This window comes from Coccomyxa subellipsoidea, assembly GCF_000258705.1.
Source record: "Coccomyxa subellipsoidea C-169, whole genome shotgun sequence".
Classification (NCBI taxonomy): Eukaryota; Viridiplantae; Chlorophyta; class Trebouxiophyceae; family Coccomyxaceae; genus Coccomyxa; species Coccomyxa subellipsoidea.
This window is the reverse complement of record NW_005178031.1, coordinates 821,342-834,355: the sequence shown is the minus strand read 5'-3', so window position 1 is coordinate 834,355 and position 13,014 is coordinate 821,342. Positions and strand designations below refer to the sequence as shown.

General features: G+C 52.3%; 3 protein-coding genes across 3 annotated transcripts; 1 reads left to right on the top strand and 2 right to left on the bottom strand.

Moving 5' to 3' along the window:
* Window positions 1-531: 531 nt before the first annotated feature.
* Window positions 532-5,107, bottom strand: COCSUDRAFT_66898 (acid protease; the record flags this gene model as incomplete). Its single annotated transcript, XM_005645946.1, has 7 exons — window positions 532-1,617; window positions 2,050-2,193; window positions 2,644-2,776; window positions 3,130-3,335; window positions 3,845-4,057; window positions 4,537-4,691; window positions 5,101-5,107. The coding sequence occupies 7 exons, from the start codon at window positions 5,105-5,107 to the stop codon at window positions 1,432-1,434; spliced, it is 1,044 nt and encodes a 347-aa protein (XP_005646003.1). The 3' UTR covers window positions 532-1,431.
* A 1,083-nt stretch (window positions 5,108-6,190) lies between these two features.
* Window positions 6,191-9,269, bottom strand: COCSUDRAFT_56674 (TPT-domain-containing protein; the record flags this gene model as incomplete). The annotated part of the gene is made up of 8 exons (XM_005645945.1): window positions 6,191-6,291; window positions 6,615-6,687; window positions 6,868-6,924; window positions 7,420-7,621; window positions 7,918-8,027; window positions 8,348-8,560; window positions 8,801-9,023; window positions 9,229-9,269. The coding sequence occupies 8 exons, from the start codon at window positions 9,267-9,269 to the stop codon at window positions 6,191-6,193; spliced, it is 1,020 nt and encodes a 339-aa protein (XP_005646002.1).
* Window positions 9,270-9,666: 397 nt separating this feature from the next.
* On the top strand, window positions 9,667-12,823 carry COCSUDRAFT_66896 (hypothetical protein; the record flags this gene model as incomplete). The annotated part of the gene is made up of 6 exons (XM_005645944.1): window positions 9,667-9,684; window positions 10,346-10,502; window positions 11,017-11,173; window positions 11,374-11,491; window positions 11,784-11,996; window positions 12,562-12,823. The coding sequence occupies 6 exons, from the start codon at window positions 9,667-9,669 to the stop codon at window positions 12,574-12,576; spliced, it is 678 nt and encodes a 225-aa protein (XP_005646001.1). The 3' UTR covers window positions 12,577-12,823.
* Between the last annotated feature and the right edge of the window lie 191 nt (window positions 12,824-13,014).

Sequence of the window (13,014 nt, the reverse complement as noted above, 5' to 3'; positions counted from 1 at the left end):
CAGTGTTAACTTATTTCATTGCATCTCAAGGTGCGTTATTGCTCAGAAAGGTTATATTGAACTTTATATATCTTTCAGTACAGGCAATAGCCTCGTAGATTTACACCAGGAAACAGGTAGAAGGAATGACTCATATTCTTGCGGCATGCAGTCGATACTCCAAAATGGTGAGTAAAGCAAGATGATACCAGTGCGACGAGTTACCTAGCAGTTTAATTCAAAGCCTGTTGACGACAGCTGCGCAGTACTCAAGGCGGAGAAAGACAATGCAATAGATAATAAACATCCGTACAAATTGCGGCAAATGCGACGGGCCCAACAGTGAACGTGCAGTTTTGACCTCCAAGGTATATTTGTTCAAATCTATTGTGAAACTAAATTACAATATAATAAAGATGACACCGTCACATCAAAGAATTGCAGTTGTTGAGGCTGAGCAAGCTGTTGGCAAACTTCAAATTGTGTTTTATCGACGACCCTGAATACCCAAGGGGATTTTCTTGCACCAAGCAGCTGGAGAGTGAGAAGTTTGAGCCAGCCCAATTACAGTTATTATAAGCAGAAAGGTGTTCACGGCAAATCTGCCAAGCATCTACAGGTCACAAGACTTGCCACACGGTCAGCTTGCAAGGCAGTCCTTCAGAGTAGCATTTTGCATTTAAAGCCCTACAAAAGCAGCACTAAGTCTGGCCAACTGACTGATTAAAACAGGGATATTCATCGACATTTATACTCTCAGAACGGTGGCTCGATCATGCTTAGCGAGATTTTTAAGCCAACCAGACCGCTTTCTATATAGTACAGGCGGACAAGCAAGTGCAGACTACCCTGTCTCTCCCAGAACTGGAGAAATAGACATACAAGACATTGGCATACTTCAGTAAGCGAAAGGTAGAATTCACATCTACACTACTGCACAGTTCTCACTCCATCGTTCCCGTTCTGTCTGTTTGAGTTCAAGGGTCATTCACCGCAGCAAAGCAGGCAAAAAATGTACCAATGCCACTTCAGACACTGCTTGCAAGCGCAAGCAGGTCGAGTCAAAAGGGGCCCCTACTGCTCTGCATGAGCAGGGAGCCGCTTCCAACACCATACTCTTGCTTTGAGTTCAAGGTTGAGTTCAAGGTTCCGTTCCTGTTCAAGGCCAGCTGTGATTGGCAACCCTTGCACTCCAGCTAGCATGTCCTGTTCCCTGAGTGTCGCGCTCAAAAAAGCTTTTCTAGTTCCCATTCATGCTCAGCAGAGCTCAAGCTGCAGAGCTCAGGCATGCCCGCATGGCTCAGATGCCCAGCAAAGCTCTCACAGATGCACATAACTTAGGGGCAGAACTCAGAAACAACATCGCTTTGGCCAACTGCCCGGCAGGACAGCCCGAGGGCTGCCCGAGGCTAAGGGCAGCTGATTAGACCGCCAAGCTGACTGGACGCGCGCTCACTTGCTGCCGTCGGCGGCTTGGGCGAAGCCGATCTGGGCGACCTTGCTGGCCATGTCATAGGTGTACACAGAGTAGAACGCGCGCAGGAAGGGAGCTCCAAGAATCGTGTTGGATGCCATCCCCGCGCCGATGAGCACGCTGACGCACTGGCCGCTGAAGTCCGTGCTCGACTCGCTCGCCGCCTACACATGCAGAACATATGCATGTCAGTCTCGCGCACAGCACATGCCTTATTCAGTGAAGAGGTGTCAGGGAGGACTGCAGGTCACATGCATGCCAAGCTCATCACAGTGCTGCTGAAGCTGCAAGACTCAAATCTGCTATGTTTGCAGGCTTGACAGATGGAAATAGTGCGAACATGATAGATATCCTTGCACATGTCACTGATCAAAAGTTCCCTCAGCATTGTAATGCCATAACGCGATGTCAGTCAGAACATCCCTTGCACAGACATTGCTTCTCAGCGCAGAGCACCATTGGTACTCCTTGCCATGTCAACCACCCACCTTGAGGCATGCGCCCTGTATTCATGAACTCTACCAAACTCTATACAAACGCCTCTGGCACATGTGTCCTGCAAATTATAGCGAGGTCAGGTATTTTTCAACACGCACCGGCCGAGTCCAGAGCTGGGGTGGCATCGCATAGGGGGTCCCGCCGATGACAAATGTCACGGGCGGCAGGTCTGCCACTGCCGCGCAGCCGCCCTTGACCACCCAGTAGCCCGACTGCCTGTCCAGGTACATTCCTGGGATCGCCTGCACACATGGCAGGAGTCTGCTTCAGCACACATGCCTTGCTATGTGCCAATCTGGCAGTCCTGGAGATGCATGCCAGGAACAGTAATCAAGGCTTCTAAAATCTGCAAAGCATGTCTGGTCTGACGACAGTTTCCTGTCTGCATGATCCCCTTCCAATGCATGTCAGACAGCTGCTCAGACGCCTTTGCACAGAGCAGGACAAGGCTGGAAGGGGAGCTTGCAGATACAAATGTGCACATAAACTCTGCAGTTCTTCTCTCGCGGCAGATATTGCCCGAGAGAGGACAGTCTCCCCTACACCAAATGCACGGCATCTTTGCAAGTCCCACACCATCCGTGGGCCCGTAGCAATTATATCGGCCAGAGCATGCGCATGCGCACTGATGGAATTCAAGAAGATTTCCATCTGTATAGTTCTCTGCACAGTTTAAGAGCGTTCAGGCGCACCTTGTGGATGGAGGCTGCATCGTTGGCGCCCAAAAGAATCGCACTTGTGCCGCTGTCGATGACAACTCGCGTCGCCTCCATTCCCACATCCACCCCGCTCACAGTCACACCGCTCAGACCCACCGTCCAGTACCTGCACCAACAAGCAACAGCGAAAATTCAGCCGCCATTGCATTTCTGAGGTTGCTTAGGACCGACCAGAGCTCAAGTAGAACGCAAGCCCATGGCTGGCATGTGGTACGAATGTATTTCTTCTGCTACTGGCAAGAAGTTGGGATAACCCGGCTTGCAAAGCGTCGCCCCAGCCCTTGCAGCAGCCTCTTTGCCATCAATATCATGGGGTGCATCACTCATCTCTCACCTTTCTGCTGCAAGGCAGGCACCCAATGACGCCGGCATCCACAAAGGAACAAAAGCAATCGGGAACAGAAACAACAAGGCACATGTATTCACCAAAACTTGGAAGTTAAGGGCCCAGCAGCGCACTTCTTCTCGACGACTGGCGTGTACGTGAGCTTGCCCACGTATCTGCTGGTGTCGATGGAGCCAAACTCCAGCTCGCCAGCAGGCTCCTTGGTCACATCGGGGTTCAAGTAGAGGCTGAACAGGGGCTGGTCCAATTGGCCGTCACTCAGCATGTTGAAGAAGGCCGGCGTGGTCTGCAGGTTGCTGATCTGGGGGAATCCCAGTCCCTGCGGTAGCAGTGCACACCTCTGGTTTCAGCCCCTATGCTCATTAGAATGCAGCTCTCGAGGATGCTTTGAGGGCCGCGGAAAAATGCCCAGCAAGAAGAAGAGTGAGACCTTTGTGCTTACAAGCGCCAAGCCGGCTGTCAAGAGATGGCCACTAGAAAGAGGGCCCCAAATTCCGGCAGTGCTGAGGTTACAGCTGTGACCGTGCAGAGGTCCACAGCTCGCGGCCTCACGAACGGAAGCATCATGCACAAAAAAAAGACCAGAGGGCCGTCTCCAATTCGCAGCTGCATGCGTGCAGTGCGCTTGCATGCAAAATGGCTTGGAATTCTCAACCAGGAGGCAAGCACTACCAGGGACCTCACAGTGGCTGCTTGTGATAAGCCTGTGCTGAAACAGCTCAGCTGACAACCCGCTCAACGCGTTAGCCGTTTTACAGGATCAAAGTCACAATACAGTCTTTACTTAAATTCAGATTTGAGAGTGCCGAGAAGGGTGAAAGGGCGCACAAAGAGGCCGTCGCAGGAGATGTCGAGGAAATCAGTGCTGGCGCGCAGAACGAGGCCAAAGCCCTGGTTCTTGACGGTGATGTTGCCGACCGTGAGTGTGTCGGCCGCTACGGTGCCCGCCACCTGGCCGGTGCCGTAAGTAATCATGAACGGGCCCCAGCTGGAGGTACGCTGCAGAACCGCCTCCGCCGGAGTATCGGTGTTCGCCGAGCTCTGCGCAGCACACAGAAATTTAAAGTTGAATACGAGTTCAAAACGTTGAGGGACTCTTGAAGACTACGGCGTGATTTACTGTACACGGTGGTGAGGGCATGGATAGACATGGAGAGGCCTGGCCCCGCAAAGAACAAAAACATAGAATCACAAACGTGTGTAACAGGGTGCAGCAGCAGCAGCAGCAGCAGCATGGTTTGTTCTGGGAGTCTTTGGTGCATATACCGGTTCAGCGAGCAGAGGCAAGGGATGCCACTGCAAAAGCCTTGTGCAGCATGGCTGCGCTCTGCTCACTTCAGCACTCAAGCCTTGCCTAAATATCAGGGCTTTCATTGTTCTTCGTATCCTAGCAAGATGAGTGCACGTCCCATTAATTAATCTTATTTGCAAGGCATTTTCTTGCTCTAGGTGACTAGTACCCAAGCATCAGGCAAAGGGGTTGTGCCTTTGCCCCGTGAGGCATTGAGATCGACAATCACCTTGAAAGTCGATGATTGTAGAGGGTTGAAGCGATCGTGGGTCTGGCACGAGGGGTCCAGGCACGCTACAGATGGCACCCAGGTGTCGGAGCTTCCCGTGTCAAAGCAGCCGGTGAACTGCTTGGGCGGCGAGCCCAGGTAGAACTCGCCGTAATCTGTAGCAGAGAACGATTCAGTCAGTATAATCTCTTACGATTCATTGTTCAGCCACATGATAGCCCTGACGCTTTGCCCCGTCGGTGCATGCCGGAATACCTTCCTTTCAAATCGAGTTTGCAATGCATGCTCTCTCTACATAGAATCAGCTAAACATATCACATCATCTATACTCTAGAGTTCAGCGCGATCTTATTCCCGGCAAAGATTTCGAGCACCGGAGCGTCATGGTCCCGGAAAGAACCCCAGCTCGACCGAGAAAAGGAGTTCTGAAACTCCGATAGCGGTGTTGCGACTTGAAAACACTCTGATTGCTTCAACGTTGACTTTCGTATTAGCTACACCAGCATCGCTTTGGTAAATCGAAAGAAATCAGCAATAATGCGTTCGTGGACGGAGGACTCACACACAACATTTTGCGATGCTCGACTCGCCACCCCGTCGAGCTGGACGTTTCTCCTATGAAGTGCTATCGATGTCGAGGAGGCTCCTAAAGCGCTAGATACAAGGGCTGCGAGTTGAAGCGCCAAAATGATTCTGGGTCTCTGCATGGTGTAGTCCGGTCAGTCGGGCGCACGGTGCGAGACGGTCTTGATTGACTTGGCGGATGGCGCGATGCGTCCGACTCAAGCTCAAGACTCGACTGACCGGACAACAGAAGAAGTGAATGAAGGGATCGCTGTGAATTGAACCAGCCGAACGGATTTGATGGAATGGGACGCCGTTCTATTATATTATCGCCCTGCAAAACCATCCAACAGCCTGGCCCGGTCATCATTATGAAGAGGTAGTGGCACGCGCCTCGCGCCTCTGACGAATCTACAAGCAAGATGCTTCCGTCTCTGCATTGACGGTGGTAGGCAGATTCAGATTTACTTGTGGTGATCTATACCATGCATGATCATTTGAATTGAAGCTACATAAGTAATACTATGTGGAATATGAGGGTGCCACACCAGGGTCTGCCAGAACTGATGGATCTCTCAGAGTCTGACCTTCAGATCAGAGGGTCTAAGCTGAGTCAGTAAGGCCTCAACCCCACCATGCAATCAGGCGCTTGAAGCTCCAGCGCACAGCTGGACACAACTCACGCTCTAAAATGCTGATGTGCAATGATACATTACCATGATGCTCCCGCTCTGGGCAGCCCACCAAACTGTATGACGATGCATATTTACAGCTTGAAACTTGCCATCTGTTCAGCCACATCAGGAGTAATAGAACAACCTTTGGCCATTACTTTTGCTTTTCATTGGTTTCCGTTCTGGAGGCAGCGCATCGTTTGCCATGCACCCCACAGCCCCGTGCTGTGTGTCTGCATGACAAAACTGCACACCCCACTAGGCACATCGATGTGTGATTTCAACGTGTGCTACAACTTGCAGCTTAAAAGGCATGATAAGGCCTGTACCGCTCTCACTGCAGCCATATTTTTGTTGCCTGGCCCCCCCTCTCTCACACACTCCTATGCTGGCAAATGCACTTTGCAGATGCCAGCCTAGGCGGTTGCGGGTGGGGGAATCTTTGGGGCGGGAGCGGGTTTGTACTTCTTGGTGGCCTCAGTGTACAGGTAGGTTCCCAAGAGCGCAATACCAGTTCCTGCAGCCAGCATTATCCCCTCTTCAAGTCTGTAGGGGTAGGATAATGGGGGCCTTCACCTGCACCTTGTCCGCAGGACGAAGCTCGCCTCTTGGCAGAATAGCATGTAGTAATAATAATAAACTAATATGCTGCTTGTTTTGATCTCCCACACAGAGGACACAGGGTGCAAATAACAGCAGAAGATCAAGAATGCCATCAAGATGAAGTAGCAATGAAAATGGATTGACAGCCCTCGAAGCCACATCAATGGCGCCACTGTCTGCACACAAAGAACGGCTTCTGACAAGCTTCAACACGAGATAATGGGACAGGGGATGTACCGAGCTTGGTCTTCATGGTGAGGGTGGTGCCGAAGAAGATCACAGATGTGCCAATGATGACCACGCGCTTCACCTGTTGCACATTCCCCTATCACTGCCTCTGGCACAAGTTTCAGTAAGGCATATATGGTTCAATGGAAGAAAGGCATTTGATCCCAGAGTACACTATAGAGAAGCCAAGAGACAGACTCATCCGAGGTCAGATGAATGATCCTGCAGGACAACATGCACAGCATATGGGAGAGGCACTTACCACATTGCAGACGCCGTGGGACACAGGGCTGACACGCGACAGCGTGTTGAAGGCAAACTGCGCAGACACATGCACGGTCAGCGTGCACGAAGAGCAGCAAGAGCAGCAACAAGAATGTAAGTTTCATGGACACCACTGTGAGAGTATGCAAGTGACACCTTTGTGTTCTGTGGTCTTCCATTTTTTAGGACAAGTGCAGCAATATCCAGGACAGCATCATGAGATTTTAGAAGCCAGTTCCTGCAGTGTATTGGAGCATTGGTGCACAGCACTGAAAAAGCAAACATCCTGCCTCCAACCATCCCACATGCCATACTCTCACCAAGATCTTGGATTTGGGGTCCACTCATGGAACAACTTTTGAGCAGAGACAGGCATCCAGGAGACAGCTCAGGAGAAGCACAAAGCACTTGTGCTGTCACAGCAAGACACCATCAATACTTCTCGGCCTCCAGACCTGACATGTCATCCGCAAGCATTCATTGGCTTTTAGTCAGTGGCCTGACAGAGATTGTAAATACAGATTAGCACCCCAAAGAAGGTGGGGCGGACCTGGTTGTAGAGGTGGTAGAGGAGGCCGACAAGGAAGAGGGAGAAGTAGAAGTCTGGGTGGGCCTCGAGCGCCTTGGCGGAGGCGGCCTGCAGCTTGGGGCCCTCAAAGATGAGTGCGGCCGGCACGCAGATGAGCACGCTGATCAGCGTCGTGTACGCGTAGATCGCCGTGCTGTCCAGGTTCTTGATGTTTGACATCGCCCTGCGCATCAGCACAGAAGCACCCTGAAGATGACATCATCCTGAACTTGCCTCAATTGGACCATGTGCGCACAAAAAATGCTCAGAAATACATCATTCCAGGAAAGGGAGTTCTGGAAGCTTAACGCCTGTATTCCGGGCACTAGGCTCTCGGACTGCCCCTTCTGCCTTCAGGATGAGGGAAACATGTTACTCTTGCTTTCTTGCAGGAACGTGAATGTCGTCAATTCTTTATCAAAATATGCGCGGGTTCAAGCCATCAGAGAGTGTATCTGGTGGGGGAAAGTTCGGGCGCACTTCTTGGACCAGACTGCGCGGAAGCCGAAGGTGAGGTTGGAGACCATGGCAGAGATGAAGCCGGTCCAGTTGAAGGTCAGGTCCGAGGCAGACGCCAGCGCCACTCCCATCTGCGCACACATGCGCACGTGTCAAAAGAGCCGGTAGAAGTGATCCTTACCAATTCTGAATGCTCAAAGGGCATCCCTTTACAGCGACAGAGGGAGGTGAGGACGTCTCAATCTGTTCTGCAGCCTGCCAGGCATGTGCAGTGCTCACAGCAAGCCTCAGGATAGTGGTCATTGAGGGGCAAGTGCCCGTGCATCAAATCATCCATGCCAAGCCTGTCTCGCATCATCTTGTACAAAGCCATTCACATAATGGAAATGGTGGGATGAGGCATTGCATCATGCTCATAAGACTGAAGGGCAGAAAGAGGTAGGAGCAGCACCATGATGGGGATGAGGGTGCTGACGACGGGGAGGGGGGTGCCCACGCCCAGGAAGAGCTTGGACAGCAGCACATTGAAGGCCGGCTCCAGCGTCTTCACTGTGTGCGTCAGCGAGATAGCCACCGCGGCAAAGGACAGGTTGGCCGCAATGTGGCCCACCGCGTGCATCGCCGCGGGGCCGAAGATCTGCTTGAATTCGCCCTTGGTGATCGCCTGCAGATGCACACCCCACTCCACTCTTAAAGGAGACCCCCTTCATTCGAGCTGGGTGCCCTGCTGCAAGCATTGGCTTTGGAGCCATCCAAGGGACCTGCTGGGCATGCATGAGACTGTGCAGGAGCTGGACATGATGACAGGCACACAAGCTTGTGGGGATCCAGTATGGATGCGCCAAGAGAGTTGCAAATGCTGAGCATGAATGTCCAAAGCATGCAGGTGGAGTGGGGGCCGTACCCGGCCGAAGGAAGCCTTCTTGGCGCCAAGAAGGTACGTCAGAGAGCAGTAGGCGAGGCCGACCACCACGTGGACAGCGCTGACGGTGTAGGGGAAGGGGAAGTAGTTGAAGATGGTCTTGTTCAGCAGGTTGAAGGCCACGTTCAGGCCATACCACATCGTCACGAATGACAGCGTCACCACCGAGGGTGCTGCCTTCACGCCCACCACCTTTGACACAGCCCTGCATGCAAAATACACCCGACGTCAGCTTCTGCAGTTGCCCATGCAGAGTGACCCTAGGTGCTGCAGTGGGCCCTCCTGCACAGAACGCTCGTGGCAGCTCCATTCGGTTTGCTCCTAATGAAAATGCTTCGGAGGCTGCTTGGCCAAAGATCCGTTGGGTTTGGCATATTCAAATTTACCACGTTTGTCTGTGCATCGATCACTGTGGCAGGTTCTGCTTTGCTGGAGAAGTACGGTCGAGCATTCGCTGAGGTCGAGGGGTAGAACACACTTGCAACCACATCTGATGGACAACTGCAAAGCAAGGGTCTTCGCAAGTGAAGGAACAGGAGGAGGGCGATCTGCTTCATGGATTTGAACCTTACTTCTCATAGGGATCAAGCTCAACCGGGGCAGCTGTTGCCTTCACCACACAATTGTGGCGCAATTTCTGCGTTCTCCTTGCACCAGGGAGTCTAGACAGCTGCAGAGGCGAGGATACCAAGCCAGCCCTAAGCACGGAGCATCCCTGCGCAGACGGCCTCCACTGTGTGACACGATGTCAAACTTACCCAGTTCGATGACATAATGACATCCAGGGGCATCTGCATTGGAAGAATTATGCATCGATCTATGCGAGCCAATGCCCTACCTGCTTTGCAATGGGGCGCAAGCTGGGCGTAAGCCTGGCACTACAACTCCTCTGCACGGGGGTCGCAAGGGACGGCATCTGCATCTTTGCAACCCCTTGTGCCATGTTGGGCGTGCTTTAGAAGTGCTCGTGAAGCCTGGCCTTGGATTTAATTGTTGGGGACATCTTTTTGTCTCCCAGCGATTATTATCTGTTATGGCCTGCCATTCTCCCTGTAGTTTCATCAGCCAACGTCACGCAAAAGCGCAAGGAGGCTGTTCTTCTTTACTTTGATCTCGATGAAGTCCTGTTAGTTTGAGTGTCTTGTTGTCTTCTTGAAGGGGATCACACAATTAGTGTAGTGAGGCCTTGAAAGAGTCAGCTGATCTAGCATCGCGATCCTGAATGAGTTTCCAGCCGGAGTCTGCCCATGTTCCTTATGAGACTGCGCTACCTCCCGTCAATACTTGATCAAAGAAGTGTGTTGCAAAAGGGGGTGAAGTTGCGAAGCAGGCTGGCTCATGCCTGCTCATCCACGGATTTCGACCAGTGGTTGCGGGATAATCCAATTCCGAGCACTTCCCTAGTTGACAGAGATCGGGGCATATCGACACAGCAGGTGCGATGCCTGTGTATCGGCCCTCCAGTTTCACAATCTCAGATACAGCAGTGCACCAGGGGTCTCACCGAGGTTGCTTGCCCTTTGGCAGGAGGCTGCCAGCAGCAGAGGAGAAGATGCGAGCACATTCTCTAGAACGTTCTTGTGGAGGGAGACTGCTCGGGTGCTGCAGGGCCTTGTGCATTCTGCAGCTGGAGGCACCTGGCAGCCCACACCCAGAGGCTTTGTGTGCCTGCATGATGAGACAGGTCAGCCATGATGCGTGTGCCTCTCTTGCTAGCAGTCAAGCAAAAGGCCAAAGCCATGTCTAAGCAGCATCAACAGGAAGCCTGAGTCTCCTGCGCATGCCATGTCATGAGGCCCTATCAACCTCAACTAACAAACTTCAGCCTTGGACAACAGCTGAGACGGTGATATGGTGTGCCTCAGCATAGGAAGCAAGCTGCGCGAGATGCTGCTTCCGAGCGTCCTGAGGCCCATGCCTGACATGGAGGCTTTCTTAGCGACAGCCTTGAGCTCTGAGAGGGTTTTCGACCCAGGCAGGCACCTCACTTGACCAGCCCTTGCTGGCCCTTGTGCACCTATCACATGTCTTTCTGCAAAACTGGCTACAGTAGCAATCCTTGGACTGCTCTTGCCAAATAACATTCTGGAGCATACCGGCAGAGTTTCATTCGGTTAGAGACTCTCAGATGACGCGCTTCCGGAGTGATACATTCTGTAAGAGAAAATATTCAATAGCAGAATATTGCATGCATGCAGGTCCGACTCGGTGCGGGCGCCATGTGGCGGTGTTGCTGTCGGCTGACTCAGCGGTGCTGGGCATCTGGGACGATGGTGTGCTGCTGAGGCACAAGGTCATCACCGGCTACACTGTGCGACGCAAGGCCGGCAAGGCCCAGCTCACCTACCTGCGAAGGTGGGCCACTTATAAACATGCAGCGGACAGTCCTGTGCATCCCGCTCTTGTCTGGACATGACATGCATTGCCATTCACGGAAGCATGCAGCGTCGACATGTCAGGGAGTGTGCCATTACTGGCGGCAAGCGTGCATGCGGCAGGTTGGAAGCATATCCTATACAAGCTCTGCCGGCAAATTTGTGAGTGGGGCAACGCAGGGGAGGGAATGGCGGGACGGTGGGCGGCGGAATTAGGCTTCGCGAGACGCAGCGGCTGTTCCATGCAGCTGCCAGCAAACTGTGCGAGTGGTCGGCTGACATTGCAACCTGCGAGCAGGTGCGCTCAAAAGTGTCCTACGCCCTGATACTGCAGCAGGCAGCAATGCACACGTAAACCATGTGCCAGCACTGTGTTGAATGTAACATCTGCTGAGGCACTTGACATGCTGATTCGGCGGACACAGCATGAACCTGCCTAAGATTTTCTGCTGGTCTGCTACCTTTCCTATCAGCACTTGCTCCTAGCTGCCCTCGCAAGTCCAATATGCCTGCTGACAGTGCTCAGGATGGGTGGGTTGATATCCCAAAGGAGCACATTCTAAATCTTCCATGCTGATTGCGCCGCGCAGGCGCATGCAACGGGGACGGTGCGTGTGTGGAATGAGCTGTACTCAGCCAAGACGGCGCTCAGTTCTGTGCTGCCGCGGGACGACGCCCGGTGGCGGCGCGTGGGGTTGAGTGTGAGCAAGCCACGCATGGCAGACCTGAAGCACGTCTGGCGAAGCATCAGCACTGGTTCTGTTGTTGTCTATGATGGCAGCAGCCTGGAGTGGATGGCGTGCGTGATACGCTCTAGTAGAAAACCCATGGGAAGATTATGGCCATAAGTTTGCAATGAAGTACCCAGGGATAAAAGTACCAAGTTGTTGTAGAGCTCCAGGGCGCTCTTGATAATCAAATAGCACTTCGAATGCATGCAGTAATACATGCAGAGCTTTGAACAGCATTACACTCTGCTTACACCAATAAACCACATACTGTAATGTGTCAACCAGACTGGAGTTTCTCGGGAATGCAATTGAGCTGCTGCGTGTCTCACAATTTTCAATCATGCAGTCAATGCAGATGTCGTAGAGCACAAGTACTAAAATATGCACAAACGTGTCACGAGATCTCAAAGCAAGCTTGAGCTTCCACTGAGATTTCCTACCACATCTGCGCATCCGCCCCGCACTACAGCACTGCTCCTCCCTGACATTCAAAAAATTGCCCCAACACATTTCAATACAAAAAAAGAAGTCCCCCCACCACATTGTGGCTACAGCCGCCCTCAAGAAAATTGTAAGTTTCTGAGGCAACGTGCAAATAATCACCCTTGCCAGCAATATGCTCGGGCCACCCCTTCAGGCTGCGCTGAGCTAAGGGCTCAAGGGTCATATGCCTAGTGCTTGATGCAATCTCCTTGAACCCCAGCTCAACGCCCATGTCTGCTCACTACCTAAAAAATGGCATCGGCCTGGGTTGCTAAGCACGATGTGGACACAGCCTGCTTTCTATTCCCTCCTTGGTGGTCTCATAGCGAAGCGAAGCAGCACTGGTATGTGTACATGGTCTAGGCTTTACTTCAGCAGACTGCCCATTAATTTTGCCAAATGAACATAGACTCTTCCCAAGCACATGAAACGCCGCCGGGCATGAAAATCAAATCTAGCCTCGTGGAGCTGTCATATTTCTGAGCGTCATGTCTCCCCAACTAAAAAAGTGACAGGTAAACCATTAGTGATCCCCATACCAGCCCTTACAAGACTGCATGCCGCCTCGGCATCTGCAGCCACCAAAGGCGATTTCGCAATTGGTCGC